Source organism: Carcharhinus amblyrhynchos, chromosome 3 (assembly GCF_965287045.1).
Source record: "Carcharhinus amblyrhynchos chromosome 3, sCarAmb.v2.hapA, whole genome shotgun sequence".
Taxonomy (NCBI): domain Eukaryota; kingdom Metazoa; phylum Chordata; class Chondrichthyes; order Carcharhiniformes; family Carcharhinidae; genus Carcharhinus; species Carcharhinus amblyrhynchos.
The window spans coordinates 22291221-22317270 of NC_137326.1; the positions used below are offsets into that span (position 1 = coordinate 22291221).

A 26050-nucleotide genomic window follows, 5' to 3' on the forward strand; every position below is an offset into this window, starting at 1 on the left:
TTGAACAGCTGCAGACCCTGTATTGTAAGTGTACCCACAGTGCTGGGGAGGGAGTGCCAGGATTTTGAGCCAGTGACGGCAAAGGAACAGTAATATATTTCCAAGTCAGGATGGTGAGTGACTTGGAGGGTAACCTCCAGGTATTGGTGTTCCCAGGTGTCTGCTCCCCCCACCTGCCCTGTGGGTTTGGCAGATGCTGAAGATCCTTGGTGAGTTCCTGCAGTACATCTTGTAGCTGGTACTCATTCTTGGCACTTTTTGTCACTGGTGGAGGGAGTGAATGTTTGTGGAAGAGGTGCCAATCATGCAGCTGTTTTGTTCTGAATGGTGTTGAACTTCTCGACTGTTGTTGGAGCTGCACTCATCAAGGCAAGGGAACAGTATTTTATCCAGGTAAGGGAAGAGTATTCTATCACACTCCTGAATTGTGCCTTTTAGTTGGTAGACAGGCTTTGGGGGATCATAGAACATAGAACATAGAACATAGAACATTACAGCGCAGAACAGGCCCTTCGGCCCACGATGTTGCGCCGACCAGTTACAAAAACAATGACCCACTAGCCTATACCAATCCCTTTTCGTCCATAAACCTATCCAGAGATCTCTTAAACGCCCCCAAACTAGACGCATTTACAACCGCAGCAGGCAGGGCATTCCAATCCCTCACCACCCGCTGGGTAAAGAACCTACCCCTGACATCCGTCCTGTAGCTACCCCCCCTTAATTTAAAGCCATGCCCCCTCATGCTAGCTTTCTCCATCCGAGGAAAAAGGCTATCACTATCCACCCTATCTAAACCTCTAATCATCTTATATGTTTCAATAAGATCCCCTCTTAGCCGCCTTCTTTCCAACGAAAACAACCCTAAATCCCTCAGTCTCTCCTCATAGGACCTCCCCACCATACCAGGCAACATCCTAGTAAACCTCCTCTGCACCCTCTCCAACGCCTCCACATCCTTCTTGTAATGCGGGGACCAGAACTGCACACAGTACTCCAAGTGCGGCCGCACTAGAGTAGTGTACAGTTGCAACATTACACTGCGACTCCTAAATTCAATCCCCCTACCAATAAACGCCAAGACACCGTACGCCTTCTTAACAACCTTATCTACTTGATTCCCAACTTTCAGGGATCTATGTACACACACACCTAGATCCCTCTGTTCATCCACACTATTCAAAGTCCTCCCGTTAGCCCTATACTCGACACATCTGTTGCTCCTACCAAAGTGAATTACCTCACACTTCTCCGCATTAAATTCCATCCGCCACCTCTCGGCCCAGCTCTGCAACCTATCTAAGTCTCCCTGCAGACTATGACACCCTTCCTCACAATCTACCACACCTCCAATTTTGGTGTCATCAGCAAATTTACTAATCCACCCAACTATACCCTCATCCAGATCATTAATAAAAATTACAAACAACAGTGGCCCCAAAACAGATCCCTGAGGCACACCACTCGTAACTGTACTCCATGATGAATATTTACCATCCACCACCACCCTCTGTCTCCTATCTGATAGCCAATTCCTGATCCAACTTCCTAGATTACCCACAATCCCATACATCTGCATTTTCTGCAGAAGCCTACCATGGTGAACCTTATCGAACGCCTTACTAAAATCCATGTATACCACGTCAACTGCCTTGCCCCCATCCACCTCTTTGGTCACCTTCTCAAAAAACTCAATAAGGTTAGTAAGGCACGACCTACCCGCTACAAAACCATGCTGACTATTTCTAATCAATTCATTACAGTCCAAATAACTATAAATCCTATCCCTAATAATTTTTTCTAAAACCTTGCCCACAACAGAAGTAAGACTCACAGGTCTATAATTCCCGGCAAAGTCCCTGTTCCCCTTCTTAAACAATGGGACAACATTCGCTATCCTCCAATCCTCCGGGACTACACCAGAGACCAATGACGACCTGAAGATCTGAGCCAGAGGCTCTGCAATCACCTCTCTAGCCTCCCAGAGAATCCTAGGGTAGATCCCATCCGGACCAGGGGACTTATCTATTTTCAGCCCCTCAAGAATTTCCAGCACATCCCCTTTATCAACCGTAATACTGTCTATTTTACACCCCTGCAACCCAATGTCCTCCTCAGCTATATTCATGTCCCCCTGCGTGAACACCGAAGAGAAATATTGGTTCAATACTTCTCCAATCTCCTCCGGTTCCACACACAACTTCCCCCTGCTGTCTGTAACTGGCCCTAATCTTGCCCTGACCAACCTTCTGTTCTTGACATACCTATAGAACGCCTTAGGATTCTCCTTAATCCTATCAGCCAAAGTCTTCTCATGTCCTCTTTTAGCCCTTCTCAACTCACTCTTCAACTCCCTCCTAGCCAATCTAAAGCTTTCTAGTGCACTATCTGAGCCCTCCAATCTCATCTGAACATAAGCCTCCTTTTTCTTTTTAACCATCGACTCAACTCTTTTAGTGCACCACGGTTCCCTAGATCTACCAAATCCACCATGCCTGACAGGGACATACCTATCAAGGACTCGCAGTAGCTGCTCCTTGAAAAAACTCCACATTTCAGACGTTCCCAGTCCCTGTAATCCCCTAATCCAATCCATGCTTCCTAATTCACTCCTGATAGCCTCATAATCGCCCTTACCCCAGCTAAAATTGCTGACCCGAGGTTCATGCCTATCTCTTCCCATCACTAAGGTGAACGTAACCGAATTGTGGTCACTATCACCAAAATGCACACCAACTTCCAAGTCTAGCACCTGGTCTGGCTCATTTCCCAGCACCAAATCCAATATAGCCTCACCTCTAGTTGGCCTGTCTACATACTGAGACAAAAAACCTTCCTGCACGCTTTGTACAAACACTGACCCCTCTAGCGAGCTAGAACTATAGCAACTCCAATCAATATTCGTAAAGTTAAAGTCCCCCATAACAATTACGCTATTACTTTCACTCCTAACCAGGATTGTCTCCGCAATCCTTTCCTCAACCTCTCTAGAACTTTTAGGAGGTCTATAAAAGACTCCCAACAGGGTGACCTCTCCTCTCCTATTTCTAATCTCCGCCCATACTACCTCAACTGACAAGTCCTCATCAAACTTTCTCAGGAGGTGAGTTACTCATTGCAGAATTCCTAGCCTCTGACCAGTTCAGGTAGCCATAGCGTTTATGTGGCTAGTGTAATTCCATTTATACTAACCCCCAGGGAGTAGATAGCGGGGGATCTTGTTATAATAATACCATTGAATGTCAAGAGGCAGTGATTAGATTCTATTTTGTCAGAGATTGCCGTTGCCTGCTACTTGTGTGGCATGAATATTTATTTCCCACTCAGCCCAAGCATGCATATTGTCCAGGTCTTGCTGCATTTGGACATGAACTACTTCAGTAGCTGAGGAGTCACAAATGGTGCTGAATATTGTGTAATCATCAGTGAATATTCCCCTTCCTGACCACCTAATGGAAGGAAGGTCATTGATGAAGCAGCTGAGGATGGTTGGGCCTAGTGCACTACCCTGAGAAGCTCCCGCTGCTGAGATGACTGGTCTCTATCAACCACAGCCATCTTCCATTGTGCTAGGTATGACTCCTACCAACAGAGACTTTCCCTCCTGATTCCCATTGACTCCAGTTTTGCTAGGGCTCTTTGGTGCCACACCTTGGTTATTTACAGCCTTGATATCAAGGACAGTCACTCTCACCTCACCTCCGGCATTTAGCTCTTTTATTCATGTTTGAGCCAAGGCTGTAATGAAGTCATGAGGTGAACGATGCTGGTGGAAACCAAACTGAGTGTCAGTAAGCAGGTTATTGCTAAGTTCCACTTGATAGTGTTGTTGATGATGGTGGGGCGGTAATTTGCCAGATTGGATTTGTCCTGCTTTTTATCTTACAGGACATACCTGAGGAATTGTCCACATTGCTGGATAAATGCTAGTGTTGTAGCTATACTGGAACAGCTTGGCTAGGGGGTAAGGCACGTTCTAGAGGACAAGTCTTCAGTCCTATTATCAGAATATTGTCAGGGCTCCTAGACTTTATGCTATCCAGTGCTTTCAACCCTTTCAAGATGTAACATGTAGGGTGAATTGAATTGGAATGATGCTGAGGCACCCAGAGAAGGCGGAGATGGATCATCCACTCAACGCTTCTGGCTGCAGATTGTTGTTGCCTTATCTTTTACACCGATGTGCTGGGCTCCTCCATCATTGAGGTTGGAGGTACTTGTGGAGCCTCCTCCACCAATGAGTTGCTTGATTGTCCATCATGGCTTGGATTTGGCAGCGCTACAGATCTGACCCATTGGTTATGAAACTGTTTAGCTCTATCTATTACTTGGTGCTTATGCTGTTTATGCTACAGATCTGATCCATTGGTTGTAAAACTGTTTAGCTCTATCTATTTACTTGCTGCTTATGCTGTTAGGCATGTAAGTAGTCACCAGATTGACACCTCATATTTAGATATGCTCCTGGCATACCCTGCTGCACTCTCTTCATTGAACCACAGTTAATCTCCTAGTTTGGTGAGATTGGGGATATGCCAGGCCGTGAGATTATAGATTGTGATTGAGTACAATTCTGCTGCTGCTGCTAGTCTACAGTGCCTCATATATGCCCAGTCTTGAGTTGTTAGATCTGTTGAAATCTATCCCATTTAGCCGTGTACCACATAACACAATGGAGGGTGTCTTTAATGTAAAGGTGACAATTTGGGCCTGATCTTATCATTTTCATTCTAAGTGTTGAAACTGGGGGCAATTCAGATCCAATTTGGAAATCTGCTTTCAGGTGCCCCCCATACGCATTTAGCCTGAAGAAAAAAATCGGGGGTCCAATTCGTGCTGTAGACAGGGCTTGGCATGCCCAAGACAATCGGAGCTCTAAAAAAAAATTTGAAAAGGCACACCCGTGTCAGATTGTTCCTGGGCCGTAGAAAGCAGAGAAAGCAGCCCAGAGAGCAAAAAGTGGGAGTGATGGCCCCCACAACATCAATGTCCCTCATATCGACCCACCAACCGTCCCTCCCCATGACTCAGACCAATCGCGACTCCCTTCCCCTCCTCGTTGCCCTGCCCCCACTGATGGCCCCACAGAGGGCAGTGGACCCTGCACCAGAGATCTTACCAACCCCCCCCGCCATCCCAAAAGAACGATCTGGCCTCACCACCCCCACACCCCCCAGCCAGGGAACAATCTAGCTTCACCCCCGCCCCCTCCAGAGAATAATCAGGTCTCACTCCCCTGCCGCAGAGAATGATCTGGCCTCCCTCCCTCCCCACCAAGAGAATGATCTGGTCCCACCCCCTCTGTCTCGAAGGGAACGCTCTGGCCTCACTCCCTCCCCCGTCCCCAACCACCCCAAAAAGAATGATCTGGCCTCACACACTACTCCCCTCCCCAAAAAAACATCTGACCTGCCTCCTCCTCCCTCCCCACCCCCTCACTGGAGAATGATCTGGCCCACCTCCCCCTCCCCACCCTTCCACCAGATAATGGTCGCGCACCCCCATCCCTCCACTAGACAATGATTGGCCTTTCTCTCCCCCCACCCCCCCCCGCCACATCACCAAACAACGATCGTTCCCACCCCCCCCCCACCCCCCACTCAATGAGAGAATGACCTGACCCACCGCCCCCCCTGTCCCCACCAAACCACTGATCTGAGTCAGGGAGCTGTTGGAAGCTCTGAACCCGCTTCTTCAGCAGCCCGAGGGTCCGATTCAGACTTCTAGTCAGCATGTTCATTTCGGCGTGATTCCGGATCGGCGAGCTCGGCTGTGAAGGGGGAAATGCTGATGAAGTTGGGCGGGCAGTTCATTAGTTCAATTTAAATGCATGCAAATGCATTTAAATCGCCGTTGCGCCTGTTTCGGGCGCAAATCGGATCGAGGCCATTCCCGAGTCTCGGTACAATGGCCGTCTGCGTGGATCGCGTTAATGGCCTCACACCTGACTTTACCACGTTTTCGCGCCCGTGGCGCACGCAGTGATAAAACAGGGCCCTTTGTCTCCACGAGAAATGTGCAGTGGTCACTCCCACTGATATGGTCATGGACAGATGCATCTGCGGCATGCAGGTTGGGGAGGATGAGGTCAAGTATGTTTCTTTTTCTTGTTGGTTCTCACACGCACCACCTGCCTCAGTCCCAGTTTTGCAGCTATGTCCTTTAGGACCCACCTATAGTGATACAACTGTAACAGTCTTGGTGATGGACATTGAAGTCCCCCACCCAAGGTACATTCTGCATCCTTGCCACCTTCAGTGCTTCCTCCAACCAGTGTTAAAACATGGAGGATACTGATTCATCAGCTGAGGGGGTTCATAGTAATCAGCAAGAGGTTTCTTTTTCCATGATTGACCTGGTGTCATGAGACTTTATGGGGTCCAGAGTTGATGTTGACTCCCAGGGCAACTCCCTCCCAAATGTATACTTTTATGCCTGCCCTGACAGTGGAGCAGACATACATGGTGATGGTGGTACCTGGGACATTATCTGTAAGGTATGATTATGGGAGGATGCCGTTGCTTGACTAGTCTGTGAAACAGCTCTCCCAAATTTGGCACAAGTGCCTAGATAAGAACATAAGAAATAGGAGCAGGAGTAGGCCAACTAGCCCTTCGAGCCTGCCCCGCCATTCAATAAGATCATGGCTGATCTGTCGTGGCTCAGTTCCACATTCCCGCCCTCTCCCCATAACCCTTAATCCCCTCGCTTATCAAAAACCCATCAACCCGCGTCTTAAAAATATTTAGCGAGGTAGCCTCCACCACTTCAACGGGCAGAGAATTCCAGAGATTCACCACCCTTTGAATGAAGAAGTTCCTCCTCAACTCTGTTCTAAACCGCCCCCCCTTTATCTTGAGGCTGTGCCCCCTAGTCCTGCTATCCTTTCTGAGCAGGAAGAGTCTCTCCACCTCTATCCTATCCATCCCATTCATCATCTTATACGTCTCAATGAGATCTCCCCTCATTCTTCTAAACTCTAACGAGTACAAGCCTAATTTATTCAGCCTCTCCTCATAGCTCAACTCCGGCATCAGCCTAGTAAACCTCCTCTGCACTCCGTCCAAGGCCAAAATATCCTTGCGTAAGTACGGTGCCCAAAACTGCACACAGTACTCCAGCTGCGGCCTCACCAATGCCCTATACAGCCGCAGCAAGACCTCCCTACTTTTATATTCAATCCCCCTCACGATGAAGGCCAGCATCCCATTCGCCTTCCTGACCACCTGCTGCACCTGCAAGCTGGGTTTTTGCGACTCATGCACAAGGACCCCAAGGTCCCTCTGCACCGTCGCCTGCTGCAGTTTTTCTCCACGTAAGTAATAATCCTTCCTACCATTGTTCCTACCAAAGTGGACCACCTCGCGCTTGCCAACATTAAATCCCATTTGCCATTTCCTGGCCCATTCGCCCAGCCTATCTAGATCCTTCTGTAGACTCTCCCCACCCTCCGCACATTTTGCCGTTCCCCCAATCTTGGTGTCATCAGCAAATTTCAACACCCTACACTCGGTTCCCTCCTCCAGATCATCTATATAAATGGTAAATAGCTGAGGCCCCAGCACCGACCCCTGGGACACTCCACTAGTCACCATCCGCCAATCCGAATAGCACCCATTGACCCCCACTCTCTGCCTCCTATTTGACAACCAGTCCTCTATCCACGCTAATACCCTAGCCCCAACTCCATGCCCCCTGACCTTCTGCAATAACTTCTTGTGAGGTACCTTGTCAAACGCCTTCTGAAAATCAAGAAAGACCACATCCACCGGCTCTCCTCTATCCACTGCCCTAGACACATCCTCATAGAACTCAAGTAAATTTGTCAGACACGACTTCCCTTTAATGAAACCGTGCTGCGTCTGCTCTATCAAGCAGTTCCCCTCAAGATGCCTCGCTATTTCGTCCTTGATGACGGATTCTAACATTTTACCTACAACAGACGTTAAACTAACAGGCCTATAATTCCCCGCCTTTTGCCTGGCACCCTTCTTAAACAATGGCGTAACATTAGCCATTTTCCAATCTTCCGGCACTTCCCCGGAATCCAGCGACGTCTGGAAAATAACCACCAAGGCATCCACTATCACCTCCGCCATTTCTTTCAGAACCCTCAGATGCATTCCATCCGGTCCTGGGGACTTGTCCACAATCAGCCCCTCCAGTCTGTCGAGCACCACCTCTCTAGTAACAGTAATGTCATCGAGACCCTCCAGTCCTACCACCTTTCCATCTCTAACATCCGGCAAATTATTCACATCCTCCTCCGTGAAGACCAAAACAATAAAGTTATTCAAGACCTCAGCCATATCCCCATCCCCTACCACTAAGTCTCCCTTCTCATCCTCTAAGGGACCAACGTTCACCCTAGCCAGCCTCTTCCTTTTTATATATTTATAAAAACTCTTGCTATCCTTTTTTATATTAAGCGCTAGCCCAGCTTCATAGTTTCTCCTACCCTTCTTTATCAACTTCTTTGTCAATCTTTGACATTTAAACCTCTCCCAATCCTCTTCTCGCCCACTACTCTTAGCTACTCTAAACGCCTCCGCTTTTAATTTAACACTTTCCTTCACCTCCTTCGTTATCCACGGCTTATTACCTCTCCTCCTACGGTCCTTTTTGACCATCGGAATAAATTTCTGCTGAGCACCAAGAAAGATCTCCTTAAAGATCCTCCACTGCTCCTCAGCAGACCTACCTTCCAATGCGCTCCCCCAGTCCACATTCGCCAATTCTTCTCTCATCCTACCGTACTCCCCTCTGTTCAAACAAAGGACGCGTGTCCGGGAACCCACTTTCTCCTCCTCCATCTGCACCAGAAACTCCACCATACAATGATCACTCTCCCCAAGAGGATCCTTCACTGCAAGTTCCCTAATTCTACCTGCCTCATTACATAGCACCAGATCCAAGATAGCTTGCTCCCTCGTCGGCTCCAACACACACTGTTCCAGGAAACTATCCCGGCAGCATTCCAAGAACTCCTCCTTGAGCCCACCGCGTCCAACATGGGTCGACCAATCAATATGCAGATTGAAATCCCCCATAACTACGGCCGTCCCATTCCTGCACGCTGCACTTATTTGCGCGTTAACAGCCCGCCCCACCTCCAGATCATTATTCGGGGGCCTACAGACGACACCCACCAGCGTCTTCCTCCCTTTGCTGTTCCTAATCTCTACCCACAACGATTCCACGTTCTGCTCCTTGGCTCCAATATCATCCCTTGCTACCACCCTGATGCTATCCTTAATCAGCAGAGCTACGCCCCCCCCCCCCCTTTTCCCTCCCGCCTATCCTTCCTAAACACTTGATACCCCTGGACATTCAGCTCCCAGTCCCTGTCACCTTGCAGCCACATCTCTGTAATGGCCACCAGATCATATCCATTTGTGTCGATCTGCGCCACCAACTCATCCACTTTATTCCTAATGCTTCGCGCATTCAGATAAAGCGCCTTCATCCCAGCCTTCACCTGGACCCTATTTGCCGGAACGCCACCAACCATACTCACGCCCCCTACTCCTATTATTGGGACATCCTCGGCCTCTATCCTTACCTGCCTTACCTGTACTGTCTCCTTAACTTTAGACCCCGTAATGTCACCTACCCTCACACACACACACACACACCCCCCCCCCCCGCCCCCGCAATTAGTTTAAAGCCCTGTCTACAGTCCTCTTTACACGATTCGCCAGCACTCTGGTCCCAGCACGGTTCAGACCAACCCCATCCCGCCCGAACAGGTCCCACCTACCCCAATACTGGTGCCAATGCCCCATAAATTCAAACCCATTCCTCCCACACCAATCCCTGAGCCACTCATTCACTTCCTTAATCCTATCAACCCTACGCCCGTCTGCACTCGGTTCAGGCAGTAGCCCAGAGATGACCACCTTGTCGGTTCTACTTTTTAATTCCATTCCCAGCTTTTCATACTCCCTCCCCAGATCCTCAGTTTGCATTTTGCCTATGTCGTCGGCACCCACATGTACCACAACGACCGGATTCTCACCCTCCCACTCCAGGTTCCTCTGCAGCCCAGATGTGACATCCCGGACCCGAGACTTGGCAAAATCAAGAGGGCTATGTTTGCTGTTGTCATCTTCAATGCTAGCTCTAATTTAGTTCCATTTTATTGGATTTGTAACACTTCGATATTATTGAACTTGTTAGGACATTTCGAGAGTACTTAAGAGTCAATCACATTGCTATGTTTCTCGAATTACATGTAGGCCAGACCAAGTAAGGACAGCAGATTTTCTTTCCTAAAGCACATCAGTGAACAAGATGGGTTTTTTTGTGACAGTTGACAATGCTTTCATGGTCACCATTAAACTTTTAATTTCAAGGTTTTTACTGAATTCAAATTCCACCATCTGAGACAGTAGGATTCAAACACAAACAGAAAATGCTGGAAAATCTCAGCAGGTCTGACAGCATCTGTAGAGAAAGAATAAAGCCAATGCCTCGAATCTGGATGACCCTTTATCAGAGTAGTGAGATTCAAACTTGGGCCTCCACTATCCTGGGTCTCTGATCATTAGACAATTCCTCTATGCCACTGCCTCCCCTGGCATGCACAGCCAGGTAGAAACATTTAAAGGTATCATGAATTGAAGGAACCAAAATACAGACAACATTGAAAGTGTAAAGGGATCATTGCTAAACTCCATAATGTTTGTTAGAAAGAAGTTGCAATATTGGAATCAGATAAAATAGCAAACAAAAGAAGTCATTAACTGTTGATGCACTAATGTCACACAGTTTGTTTCAAAGTAGAGCGATGCTGAAGGGGAGGAAATTGAACTCTTTATCTCTTCTAACCCTTTTTGACTCTTGATTTGAGAAGCTGCCACATCAATGGTTATTGCGGAAAATAAAAACTCATAGTGTTGGTGTAAATTTCACGTGGTTTGAAGATTGGTTATCTAACAGAAAACTGTGTTCGCATAAATAGGCCTTTTTCTGGTTAACAGGATGTGACCAGGTGGCACCACAGGTGATCAATGCTGAGACATTAACTTTTTACAATTTATATAAATGTCTTGGATGAAGGGACTGAAGGTATAGTTGGTAAATTTGCTGATGAGACAAAGACATGTGGGAAAGTAAATTATTAAAAAGACATAAGGAGGCTACAAAAGGAACATAGGTTATGTGAGTGGGCAAAAATCTGGCAAATGGAATATAATGTGGGAAAATGTGAAACTGTCCATTTTGGCAAGAAGAATAAAAAGAAAGCTTATTACCTAAAAGGTGAGAGATTGCAGAGCTCCGAGGTGTGGAGGGACCTAGCATGAATCCCAAAAGGGTCATATACAGGTACAGTAAGTAATTAAGAAAGAAAGTAGAATGTTATTGTTTAATGTGAGGGGAATTGGTTGCAGGAATAGGGAGAAGCCGATAAGTAAGATACTACTTCAGTTATGAGACCACATCTGGAGTATTGTATACAGTATTGGTCTCCTTATCTAAGGAAAGATATAAATGAGTTAGAAGCAGTTCAGAGAAGCTTTACTAGACTAAAAAAGGAATGGGAGTGTTGCCTTATGAGGAAGGGTTAGAGAGGTCAGGTTTGTATCCTCTAAAGTTTAGAAGACTAAGAGGTGATCTGATCGAACGAAACCTTCAAGATCCCGAGGGTGTATTGACAGAGTGGATGTGGAGATGATGTTTCCTCTTGTGAGACAATCTAGAACTAGGGGTCACTGTTTAAAAATAAGGGGATCACTCACTTAAGACAAAGACGAGGAGAGTTTATTTCTCTGAAGTTCGTGAGACTTTGGAATTCTTTTCCTCAAAACACAGTGGAAACAGAACTAGATAACGAGGGTGAAAAGTTAGCGGAGATGGGCACTAATGTGGGGTTTAGGTTACAAGCAAATCAGCCATGATCTAAGTGAATGGTGCAGCAGGCTCGAGGGGCTGAGTGGCCTACTTCTACTTCCAATTCGTACATATGTAGTTACGTATGTATTAAGGCACAGATGTTCTAATTGGATGTTTTGCCATGACACCGCTATGGCACATCTAGTCCCCAGTCTATTAACTTAAAATCGTAACTATTTGGGAGGCTGGACACTTTATTACAGTGTTCAAATCAAGCTCCCATAGCGCAGCTAAATTGAATTACTGCCAGCCAGGCTCAGGAAAGCCGACACTGGAATGGGAATGATAGACCGCAGAAGTGGTCTTTGGGGCACTCTTTGCAGATCACCCCTGTCCCTCAAGTAAATCAGCCGAACTGTTTTTCTCCCCCTCCCACCTTCCCGACTGCTGCGGATTGTCCACTTCTGTGGCGGACTTCCCCTCAGCCAGCCACTGAGGGGGGGAGCACAATTTTCTAAAAATGATAATGAGGACCTGCTGTTGAATTCTGCAGGACCTCCGCGTAGTGGGTTTTCTGGGATTCCCCTCGCTATCGCACACTCTTTCTCTCCACATTAAATACTGGAGCCATTGAATTTTACTGCTCAGAGGGGCACCATTCATTCCATAGTACTTGCCCTGGTTCTTTGAAACAGCTACTCATTAATCGCACTGACCCACTCTTTCCCAGTGGTTCTAAATATCTTCTGTTTTCAAGACCTTAACACTGACCAACTGAAAACAGAATTTATGCTCAGTTTCATGAGCCTATGAAATACATTTTACATCCTGACTCCTGTACATTCTATTGCCTGACCCAAGAGGCTCTTTGATTTGTACACTACAGAGTCTCAGCTGTTTCACTTTACACAAAGATTTTATGTCTTCCTGCAGCCACCTATTTAGTGCAGACTCTTCAAACCTGAGCATTTGTTGTGAATTAATACTTTGAAAATGAGGTACCAATAACAATATGGTTTTTAATTAGGACAGAATCAAAGAATCGCTACAGTGCAGAAGGAGGCCATTCGGCCTATCGCGCCTGCACCAGCAAGAGTTCCAACCAGGCTCTATCCCCATAACCCCATGTATTTACCCTGCTAGTTCCCCTGACACTAAGGAGCAATTTAGCACGGCCAATCCACCTAACCCGTACATTTTTGGAGCGTAGGAGTACCCGGAGGAAGCTCACGTGAATACAGGGAGAAGATGCAAACTCCACAGAGACCTGAGGCTGGAAATGAACCTAGGTCCCTGGTGCTGTGAGGCGGCACTTGCTAACCACTGTGCCGACCACTTACTGAAACTTGACATTAAAGACCTCTGCCTTAACAGTTTTCAGAAAGGCCAATTTTTATTATCAGGAAATGAAACCAAATTAATGAAAAGTATTGATATATCTGACTGTTCTTTGATTTAATTGCATTCATATTGAAAACATATCTGTATTTAGGTTTGTGCTGAGCGGGTAAGCTTTACACCTGACCTGTGTCTCACTTCTCAAGGTTGCAGAAACATTGGCCGCAATTCTCCCAAAAGCGCTGAATTGGCAGGAAAACTGTTTTAGATCCCAACTGTTTTGTCATTCAGCTTCTCACTCGAATCTCCCCACTCTGTGTGCACTGCAGAGGTCCCAATTGTGAATCTCGTTAAAAACCCGGGGGGCAGATTAAATTTGTGCCAAAGTCTGACATCCTAGGACTCTCTGCATGCATAGTGGCCCCGATCTGTCAGACTCCCTGTTTGCTGGCCAGCCCGGGACCCCTGCAGTGCTGCCCCTCCAGCCTTCCTCCCCACCCACCCGCTCCCCCACTGCCCGATTGCGGGCCCCACAACAATTCCCAGGCCAGTCCTGAACCCTTCCCCCTGCCCAGGAGCGCCCCGAAGTCCAGCCCCCCACCACCCCCCCCCCCTCCTGCTCACTCCCCCCCACCCCCCCCCAGGGTCAGACACCATGCCCAGAAGGCATGCCCTCCCCACTCCCCCAACACCGCAAACCGCCCCCACCCCCGCCCCAGCAGATGACCCCCTCCATCCCAATCGCTGGCCTTCCTCCATCCCAGACCAATCTCAATCCAGTGTGGCAGCAGGCTCCCTCCACCCCCACTGATTGTCCCTAGGCCCTGCCCACAATAGGCCCCACCTCCTTGGCACTGCCTGGGCATGGGCATTTTGCCCCTTGGGCAGTGCCAGAGGGCACATGCTGGCACAGCCAGGATGCCCATGCCCAGGAGGCACCACCCCCTTGCCACCCAACCCATAGGGGGCCCTGATTGCCCTCCCTTCATTCTGGCAGAGTCTCCCGCTACTTCCCCTAGTCTGAACTCTGCTGGAATGAAGTACTCTTGGCGGGGTGGGAGATTTAGTTGGGACCAGTACACTCCCAATAGTTACATTCAAACCAGCACATGCGCAAATCCCGAAACAAGGCTGGCAATGCGCATCTCCCACCATGACTTTTCAGAAAAGTTGCGATGGGAAAATTACAGCCATTGATTCCTCATCATCAAGGTGGAAGAGTTTATCAAATGCTATTTCCTTGGCTAATTTACAAACTTTATTTTCCATCAAAATTACAGCAAGGGGAAAAAAAAACATTTTTACTATGAAGTGTAACCCCCCCCGCCCCCGAAAGTCAATGGACACAATCTTACCACTGTGAAATTGGGAGAGAATCGCGCTGATTCAGTCTCACCACACTCTGAGCAAAAACTGAAGCAAGACCTGTTTCCTGCCAGCAGGGGGAGGAGGCAGGGCCTAGGCTTGCCAAAAACCAGCAGCTCATATTAGAAAGCATAGTCGCGCATGCACAGATCTCCCTGTTCTGTGCAACAGCACAGAGGGAGATCTGCCACTGTCTGCACCCTCCACCCCGCCACCCCTAGCTATCATCAGCCTCTGCAGTCAATCACACCCCTTCTTTGCATGGACCAAATGATCACCAATCCCCAGCCCAGCAGTCGATTGCCACCTCTCCCGGTTGATCGCCAGTTGCAGAGTGCGCAATGCCCACCCCCCCCAGTCTGATTCTAGTTGCAGAGTGCACAGTGTCACCCCACCCCTCAGGTTCCACCCCTTCGGATGGCCAGTCTAGGGTGCCAGGCTGGTGCTGCCCAAGGGACACCTTCCCTGCACCCAACCTCCCAGGTGTCCTCAATGGCCTCTGGTCCTACTGGGGAGGCTATCACAACAGGTCCCATTAATAGGGATCATGCATAAACCTCACCAGTGAGGATCTTCACCAGTGTTGCTGCTAAGACAAGTGAGCCTGGACAATTCTGTCCCAGGCTCAGTAATCACCTATCTCATGATATTACCAGCTTGCCCTGCCCATCAACCGGTGGGACGAGAAGATAAGTTCACCCCATCCCCCCTATGTTTGGTCAATGATAACCCGCAGGATTGGACAGTGGGAAATTATGGGCAATGGTAATGCTAGTGAATGTCAAGAAACGATGGTTAGATTCCCTCTTGTTGTAGATGGTCGTTTCCTAGCACTTGCATGCCACAGTTGTTACCACTTGCCAGCCCAATCCTGAATTGTGTCCAGATCTCATCATACTTGGATGTAGACTGCTTCAGTTCTAAGGAGTCACAAATGGTTGTGAACTAATGATGGAGGGAAGGTCATTGAACCTAAGAAGAATTCATGAACAGTGAAGTTCTTTTTACATAATGTTGTACTAAAGTGGTTGAGAATCTACAGAAACGATCATGGATTTGAATGAACACTTATATTTTGATACCTTGAACCTGCACATAGAAACATAGAAAATAGAAACAGGAGTAGGCCATTTGGCCCTTGGAGACTGCTGTGCCATTCATTTTGATCATGGCTGATCATCAAATTCAATATCCCGCCTCGCCTCCACATCCCTTGATCCCTTTAGCCCCAAGAGCTTTTCTAATTTTTTCTTGAAATCATACAATATTTTGGCCTCAACTACTTGCTGTGGTATTTGCAGAAATTTCTAACTAGCAGCCAAATACTCTTAAGAAAAGTGCTTAGGAAAGTGTTTCAACATTGGCCAGAGACCATCTTAACTGAGAGTTTATTCATGGAACGTAAGCATTAGATTCTCAAATTAGCAGTACATGAGAACACAAGCTTATGTCAACAAAAATCTACTTGGCACAATGTGGGATATTTTCCAGGGAATCCATATAAATAACATGGAGTGAATATAGTTCCTTTCTCAATGGTGATCATTAAATTTTTTTTTGGCCTTTGAAATAATGCTGAAGTTGCCACAATACTAACATGATTAAAATCAGCCACTTGGAAGTGTGTTTTTTGTGAATAGCCAGTTTTAATAGTGAATGGGATGAATTCCCAAGAGAAGTCAAGTTCAGATTTCTCACCGAAACTTGCATTGCACTAGCTTCTAAACCATTGATCACTTCATTTCACCATAACAAAATAGTTTATTTTAAAAAGTTATAATACAAAGCTTCAGTTTTAAGTGGTAAAATCATTATACACCAGGTAATGGGAATCTGGAATGCATTGCTCAGGAAGAGAATGGAGGCTGGAAACCCTACAAACTTTAAAAGGTATTTGGATGAGCACTTGAAATGTCATAACATTCAAGGATCTAAGACAAGTGTTGGAAAATGGGATTAGTGTGACTTTAGTGGTAGCTATTGTCGGTGCAGACTCGATGGCCCAAAGCGCCTTCTCTGCACTACACGACTCTACGGGTGGGAGTTTACAGCCTCACTCATCCCAAAACCATAAAATCCCATCTGTGGTGCATGGACCTTGCCATGGTCCATCGCTCACATGCTCCGATTCCTGTGGCAGGTGTGGTGGTAAAATTCCAGCCTATGACTGCCGCGTAATCTTGAAGGGTGTATCAAATATTTCAAATTACTCTTTATGCTTCTAGTATTGAGCCTGATTTCATAAGTCTGTCTGCATAAAGATTTGCAACTGTTTTCCCCAAAAGTTGTTCAGGATGGTGGATTGAAAATTGCAAAACTGAGATTTGGAGATTGTTGTTAGGCAAGAGTGTTAAGGTGTAAGGAGCTGAAGCTGGTCAGGGAATCATAATGTGGTTCATAATGAACAGGTAGAACGACATAATGGGCTTGAGGGAATGAAAAGCCCACTCTTGATCCAATTTAATAACAGATCATTGAACTGGATTTTGAATGAATGGACATTGGGTGTATTGTCCAAGCCTCCTCCATCCCGCCATGCATTTCACCGCAGCGCAAGTGCTCAGTAGCAGGATCTTCTGGACTCTCACTTGTCAACATTATATAGTCCCCTCCACCACCAGGAAATTCACAGCAGGGGTTCAGCAGAAGATCCCATTGACAGGAACAGCGGGAAAATTTAAGCCATTGTCATTTTATGTTTCTTTCAAGCATGGTCCAGGAAGTCTTACTTCCACTGTGTTTTGAAAAGGTTATTTCCCCCTGCATGTTTCTCTAAGACATGCCCCGTACTATGAAAAATTCCCTTCCAGAGAAAGCAAATATTTCTCATTCTAATAGGTTACTAGGTTTAGTCACTCACCTGTGTTTTCTTTTAAGGCGGGTGCTAGGGGAGGGGAACACCTCTGAAAATTAGTATCATTAAATAGTGAGATTCCATGTAGAATTCAGGGATAGAGTTGCAACATCTTAACTGAGATTTACTGACCTATTCTTACTGGCATCAGACCCTGACAAAATTATTCCTTTAGTCTCCACTCGGTCCACCGACTGATGGCCTGCATGAGATTTCATGCTTGCCCTGTGGGAAAGTCACTTCTATTTTCAGGGGATTAATTGTGAATCATAGGGAAAGATATAATTTTGTGTGAAATGGAACTCTGTATATTCTGTATAAATGCTTTCAAAATTTTGTTACACTTAGCCTGTCAAGAAAATCTTGTGTCCACCTTTTGTGTTCTGCACAATCATAAAACATATTACAAAAAGCACAAATGGGTTACCATTAAAACAGATGTTTCACCATTAGCACTTCTGGAAAAAATAATTCTTATTTTTCCTCTGTCCATTTCTATATTGGTATTTTAGCACTGACGCATTTTGAGCACTGACTGCTTTGTGATATTAGGGAAAGTTACTTTGAAACTTTATCATATTTGATTTCATGGGAATGTGTTAATGACCTTACACTAGTGAACTCACACAATCACTTTTGAGCAGTCAGTCTCTTCACTCCTGTAGATTTCATTGGTTTTATTATTGTCATCTGTATTAGTATACAATGAAAAGTATTGTTTCTTGCACACAAAACAGACAAAACATACCATACATAGAGAAGGAAAGGAGAGAATGCAGAATGTAGTATTACAGTCATAGCTAGGGTGTAGAGAAAGATCAACTTAATGTGCGAAAAGCCCATTAAAAAGTCGAATGGCAACAGGGCGAAAAGCTGTTTTTGAGTCGGTTGGTACATGTCCTCAGATTTTTGTATCTTTTTCCAATGGAAGAAGGTAGAAGAGAGAATGTCCAGGGTGCGTGGCATCCTTGATTATGCTGGCTGCTTTTCTAAGACAGTGAGAAGTGTAGACTGTGTCAGTGGATGGGAGGCTGGTTTGAGTGATGGAGTGGCTTCGTTCACAACCCTTTGTATTTTATTGCAGTCTTGGATAGAGCAGAAGCCATACCAAGCTGTATTACAATCACAAAATGCTATCTATGGTGTATCTGTAGAAGTTGGTGAGAGTTGTAGCAGACATGCCAAATTTCCTTGGTCTCCAGAGAGAGTAGAGGCGTTGGTGGGCTTTCTTAACTATAGCGTCCGCATGGGGGGATGAGGACAAGTTGTTGATGATCTGGAAACCTAAAAACTTGAAGCTCCCCACTGTTTCTACTTTGTGTAGACAGGGACATGGCCTCCACTACACTTTCTGAAGTCAAAGACTACCTCCTTCATTTTGGTGACTTTGAGGGAGAGATTATTGTTGCCACACCAGTTCACCAGATTCTATATCTCATTCCTGTACGTGTCTCGCCATTCTTTGAGATCCAATGACAACTTGTCATCAGCAAGCTTGAAAATCAAATTGGATGGGAGTTTGGCTATACAGTCAGAGATATATAAAGAGTATAGTGTGAGGACACATAGGACTTTATGGAACACCGGTGTTGGGGATGATCATGGAGGAGGTGTTGCTACCTATCCTTACTGACTGCGGCCTATGGGTTAGGAAGTCTAAGGTCCTGTTGCAGAGGGAGGAGCCGAGCCCCAGGCCACGAAGTTTAGGGATAACTCTCGTAGGAATAATGGTGTTGAAGGCTGAGCTGTAATCTATGAATATGAGTCTGACATAGGTGTAATAGGTTTTTTGGTTTGTATCTTCACCGCATTAGTGTCCTGTTCAACACATCGGGCAAGGCTTTCAGGCCACGCTCGCTCCAAAGCTGGAAAATCCTGTCTGAGGTCAATGGACAATTGCATGGTTTGTATCCTGTCCACTACGATTCCCATGGTGGGTGGGCAGGAAAATTCCGCCCATCATTTTTAATCCTACCAAAGGAAAACTAAACAAAGTAAGCCAATTACTATAGAATAGTCTTGTAAACTGTTGGGTTTTTTTAAAGAAGCTTTGATTGTGAAGTTCATTCAAAAGTGAGATGCCTTCATAATATGCGCTGCAGTTTAGCTGCTTCAGCCCTATGTTGAGGAATTTCTTCCCTAAACGGGTTCTCTACCTCTCTCCTCTTATAAAATGCTCCTTAAAACCTACCTGTCTGACTACTTTTTTGGCTGCAAGTCCTCCTTATGTGGCCGGGTGCTTAATTTTGTTTGATAATGCTCCTGCAAAATGATTTACTGTTTTGATGATTTGACATAAAATGCAAGGTGTAGTAGTTGTATCAGAATATGAAACTATTTATCTGCTTTGTTCTAGATCGGCCTGGATTGCTAAATGTTAAACCAATTGAAGAACTGCAGGACAGCATCCTACAAGCACTTGCCCTTCAACTTAAGATAAACCACCCAGATTCTCCACAGTTATTTGCAAAACTACTTCAAAAGATGACGGATCTAAGACAGATTGTCACTGAGCATGTGCAGCTTTTGCACACGATCAGGAAAACAGAGGCAGAAATGAGTCTTCATCCACTCCTGCAAGAAATATATAAGGACTTGTATTAGAAAGTCTCCCCTTGAACCACGGACAAGGCAATGTCCCTTTCTCAAATTCCACAGTTTTATTGTCCACAGTGACAACAGAAACAACTTACGAATGGCAGTGTCATTAGGCACCCAAATAATAGTTTGTGGAATTGCACCTAACTCCACTGTACAGAAAAATGCTGGCAGGAATGTAGAACATTTTCTGCACTGGTAATATCCCCTTGATATTACTGAATATTGCAAATAATTGCTTGAGTGCCTTAAAAAAAAACCTTATTCTGTGAAAGATTTTGAGAATTTGTCTATCAGCAGCTAGGAATATAGCATAAAAGCCTAGAGTGTTCAGAGTTCAACTTGTCATTTTTCTGACAAACTTATCTTTCATATCCAGTCTGTGTTGTCCTTCAGGATCACCCTTTTTTGCACTGACTCATCCTTTCTGTCATCTTCATAACTGAAACTTGACTGATATTGTTCAGTTGGGGGTTGGCCACAAATTATGCAAGCCATTTGATTGCATATTACTTTTTCTCAAATTTCTATCTGTCTGTTTAAGATTAATCATCTAGACCTATTATTTCATTGCACATGTAAAAAAAAAACTGGGCATAATACAGAAAATTAAGATGAACTAACGTTAACTATTTTCATTATATTAATCAATTGTGTGGAGTTTGCACATTCTCCCTGCATCTGCGTGGGTTTCCTTCAGTTGCTCCAGTTTCGTCCCAAAGATGTGCCCATTAGGTTGGTGCTAAATTGACCCTACTGTCAGGGAGTGTTAACAAGGTAAATATGTGGGGTTATGGGAATAGGGCTTGAGTGGGATTGTAGTCAGTGCAGACTTGATGGGCCAACTGGTGTCCTTTTGCACTGTAGAGATTTTATGATTCTATTCTATGATTTTAACTAGGTTATTCAGTACTATGTCTTCCATACAGTTAAGCATGTACTTGAATGCTATGTTGTAAGTGCTTTCTGTAACTTTGCAAGTGGATAGAAGTATCACCCAGAAGACAGAGAAGTATTCTTAATGAACACATAATCAAATTTTTTTCATTGTTTTAAATGCAAAAAGTTCTTATTGCAAAAACTAATAGTGCTCCTGTCATATAATATAGAAATGGCAAAACATAGTTACACAGGATTCTTTTGAAGCCAACAGAAAAATGCATTATCCCTTTACTTACAAAATGTTAAGCATAAGCTGCATTAGAACACAACAGAATTTTGTAGAATCTACTGAATTCATTAAAAGTGCAATTTAAGTACATGTAATAAATACTTTGCAAAAGCCATTATAATCATTGATCTGTGCGATTTACATTTATCATATTAATCTGATGCAAAGTATATAACTTTCAGTTAAATTAATTATCATTAATCAACAAATACCAATGTATTTAGTAAGGTTTCCCTCCATTGTCTTCCACTAGGAAATTGTCACAGACAATGTATAATGAGTGCAATTGATGCCTGTATTAATTTAACATGTTCATGGAATTTTCCTCAAATGAGTCCTTGGAAAGTTTGTAAATTAGGTTTTGTAGGAAGTTGTTCCGGTCCTTAATTTTTTTTTGGGAGTGGTTAGCAAAGGAAGCCCATTTGGGCTTGATGTTAGAAACATTCAATTGTCCATTCAAGTTGATAGCGATGTCAACCTTGTGGGTCGTCATTGATCATAAAACACTTTGGTTTAAAATTCAATTGAGCATTTTAACGTAATATTGTTGTAAGTGTGGTTTAAAGGGATTTTTTTTAATATTAGATTAAAAGCTTGTCCTATGATTCTTTTTCCCCATCTTTCCCATGGAATTCCATGGAATTACTAAAATAATCTTCAAACTTTAAGCTAGGTTATTGAGTTCATGGACTCTTCAGATAATTGTTCGTATGTTGTGCTGAATGTACAGATTGCTTACATATTTCCATTCTTCTTATTTTATAGAACTATAAATCAGTTTAAGAGCAAATGTTATGGTTAAGAATATCATTTGATAAATAATCATATTGGCTTAAATTTCTTCAATATTCAATATTTATGGCGTTGTACAAAAAGGATAGCATATGAACAGCTATTGCCAAAAGATTTCAACTTATCTTAATCATTTAAAGAAGGATTCTCACCATTATAGTCCCCATTAAAATCAAACTACAAACAAGTTATTATTGACTTTAATATAAAAAGTCAAAGTTTATTTATTAGTCGCAAGTAGGCTTACATTAACACTGCAATGAAGTCACTGTGAAAATCCCCTAGTTGCCACTCTCCAGTGCCTGTTTGCAGAATTTAGCTTGGCCAATGCATCTAACCAGCACATCTTTCAGACGGAGAAGAAACCCATACAGACCCAAGGAGAATGTGCAGACTCTGCATAGCCAGTGACCCAAGCCGGGAGTTGAACCCAGGTCCCTGGCACTGTGAGGCAGCAGTGCTAACCACTGTGCCAGTTTTGCAGGATGTAGTTCTTGGGTGAAGCTGGACTAAACATCAGTCAGCAATCAGACCACGTGTAATTCAATCTCCAATTTGAAATAATATAGTCTGCCTTAGTTCTATTACCATTATTCATTCTTATGTCGATTTTGGAATGCATAGTGCCTATATTAATTTATGTTGTAATTACACTCCTCTTACCAAAGGTGGGGCTGCAGAAGAGAAGATTAATTACAGCACGACAAGTTTACATAGAGGATATATACAGATTATATTCAATCCAGTTCAGTCATTGTATCCCTAATTAAATATTGGATGCTAATGGAATCATAAGGCATACAAAAAAAAGCAATGCATTAGAATTAATATGAATAAGTGCAGAATCAAATGATTAATAGTTAATCTCTCCGATAAATAGCCTTCAACTTCTTTAATACACCAGCCCAATATTCAGTCAGCTGTATGCTTAATTAAATTTCAATTATTTTAACTATTACATTTTTAAAGGTTATAATGGGGGGGAAGGCACCCTCCTTACTTTAAGTCTGCTAAGTAGATGAATTTCTTAATTTTTGCCACAATTTTACGGCCACGCTCATCCCAAGGTTGGAAATTCCCGCCCAAGATCAGCAGTCCAAGGCCACACCCACTACAATTCCCCTAGTGGGCGGGATGGGATCATTTTGTCCAAAGTCTTTACATAATGAACAAATGTTATTTAATGCACAGATTCTTGGTTATCAGTGCAGCATATTCCAACCAAAACCACCGCAGCTTATTTGCAGGGTCTTGCTTTGTGTAATATAGCTGAGTTTATTCATATTACAGTAACTTAACAGCATTACTCATTCCTAAAAGGGATTAATTAAATGAAAGTACTTTATTTCTAGAAAGATTTTGTGTCAGCTTGTTAAGGAAAGGGTTAAGAAAATGACATGGATTTCTGATAAAAAAAAATGGGCTACATTTAAGGGAGTATTATGTAGCCTCTCTATTTAGAAACATAGTTTGTGTGAGCCAACAGAAATGATTGTTCAAATCATCTGGTAGAAATATTTGCCAAATTATTTATGATATATAGCTCAGCCAGTAAAGAGTAGCCCACTGTGAATATCAGAATGTCTCCACTGGCTTAGGAGGGACGGGGGAGCAATAGCATTACTGGTTCCCTTGTATTATATGGAAACTTGGCAAAATGACATTGGACTTCATCCTGCTGTCGGTGTTGATGATTAACTGGTTCTGTTGAATCAGCATATCCACAGCCCGGTCTAGATCCCAGCTGATTACATTGTGCCAGATTCTCTTCATATTTTCTGCCAAACTATAAACAAATTGCTCTGTTTTCATTTTAAGATTATTGGTATGTTTATGAATTGCTTTTTATTCCCCCTATCAAATCATGCAATGTAATGAAAGCTCTTTGCAGCTTCAAGGTATTGCAATTCAGCACATTGATCACTTTTTCATAAGTCGCTGTCTAATGAAATCTGTAAAAGATAAAACTGAAAATTTGCTTTGCACGTGTTCTTTAATGGCTGTTCAACAACAAACAAGGAATTGAGCCTAATCATACGGCGTGAGGTGCTGTAGTCCTAATACTGAAAATGAAATTGTCATTACATATAATGTGTACTCTTAGTTATCCAAAATCAGAATGTTTTATGAGATACCCTGCTTACACTTTTTGTACCGTAACTCAATGGATACATTCCTGCAATGCTGATTATTGAACTGGATAACTCCAAATGCGTGGGATCAAACTATGCTATTTTGTAAAAACAAGTTAAAGATAAAATAGATATTGATAGGTTTACTTACTGTGTAACTTTTTTATTTAATAACGATGTAAGCCATTTCATTTTGATGTGTTGAATTTGCTTATCCAAAGCATCACAAGACTTGTGACTGCATGTAACCTGAGCCTTATTTTGTAATGACAATTAGTTCATAAAAACACAACTAAATGGTCCATTTAATTTTTATTATTTCTTTTGAACTTAAGTACTCAGTTAGAAGCTTAATTTTGAAATTGCATCTAGCTAATGATATGCAATGTATTTGTGAATTTTACAAATGAAGTATAGAGACATTTTACACTGTATGGCTGTAACTGACATTCAGGGATCCTTTATTTTATTGTCCAGCTTTGGTTTTTAAAATGCAAGATACTTCTATTGCATTCAATCATGTGCTAATGATGTTTATCATAATTTTAAAATGTTCTAAAATAGTGTCCAATTAGTACTTGGATGCTGCGTCAAGAGTAATATTTTTACCCTACCAATAATGGATCATTAAGTGAGGAAATTTGTGCAGTACTAATGTGCAACCAGCAGAGGCTGCTACTGCAACTGTTGGCATAATGAATGATTGAAATGCTCACTGCAGTTCAATTCACTGCACCTTATAACATTGAATGCACTTTCAAATGTTCTGAAATAGCCAGACTTTTTGAGAGTTTATCATGTCATCATGATCTCAAAACAATCCATTTATTTAGCAAACAAATTTAAGCCACTTATTTTTCACTTCTCAACAATTCAAAAGATGGATTTAAAGGGCGTGCTGGGCGAGAAAGCACAAATCTGGTTAAGGGTTTACCACTTGCTATATAGCATACCCATTTCAGTCATTATTACTCAAAGGGAATATTTTGGTTACAAACTATCTGTAAACTGCAAAGATGACAGTTCTGTACTGGCAAAGTATTTTAAATAAAAAAATTGAATACTTTTAAATTGGTTTAAGTGTCTTACTTTTTTAAAGTGTATTTATTAGTGTCACAAGTAGGCTTACATTAACATGCAATGAAGTTGCTGTGAAAATCTGCTAGTCACCACATTCCGGCACTTGTTTAGGTACACTGAGGGAGAATTTAGCATGGCCAATACACCTAAACAGCACATCTTTCGGATTGTGGGAGGAAACCAGAGCACCCAGAGGAAACCCATGCAGACATGGGGAGAAGGTGCAAACTCCACACAGATATTGACCCAAGCCGGGAATCGAACCTGGGGGTCCTGTGAGGTCTCAGTGCTAACCACTGTACCACTGTGAAGTCATACTTTGAATGTGTCATGGTTATCATTAGAGAGATATTTCTAGTTACTGTACATTTTTTCTTTCTTTCTAAGTCAGGAATTGGTCTCCTGTATAAACTATTACTTAAGTTACTGTTGGGAACTGCGTGAAATAGTGAATTGGAAAAAGTCTGTTTCGCCTATAGTCAAATCCAGATTAATGGTATGAGAGTTGCCTCTCTATTGTAACAGTAAATAAATTTGAGTAGTCATAACTCATATAATTCATGTTAGTATCTGAAAATTCATAACAATGTATGGAATGAGGACTGAAAAATTACACAATGCATGTGGTGCTATTCTAAAATTCTATTGGAATATTTACCTATAGATGTGAATACATTTCTGTATCTAGATTAGCAATCCAGTCATAAACACAAATTGTTAGATTTGCTCCATTCATTATAACACTGTTGATCCTGAGTTGTTCTTAACATATTTTGTTTTACCTTTCTGCTACAAGATTGGGTGTAATGTGAATCATCGACCACATTGTTCCCCTGCGAGATATTCTAATTATTAGAACCTACTTCTGGTGGATTCTTTTCAGCA

At 43.6% G+C, this 26050-nt stretch overlaps 1 protein-coding gene across 1 annotated transcript in view; it reads left to right on the forward strand.

Annotated features, from left to right (window-relative positions):
• pparg (peroxisome proliferator-activated receptor gamma) overlaps positions 1 to 25135 on the forward strand; it is a 116877-nt gene extending 91742 nt beyond the window's left edge. Inside the window, exon 7 of the mRNA XM_080182034.1 lies at positions 19749 to 25135. Within this exon, the coding sequence (XP_080038160.1) occupies positions 19749 to 19996 (248 nt within the window). The 3' untranslated portion in view covers positions 19997 to 25135. The remainder of the gene's footprint in view (positions 1 to 19748) is intronic.
• The last annotated feature ends 915 nt before the right edge of the window (positions 25136 to 26050 follow it).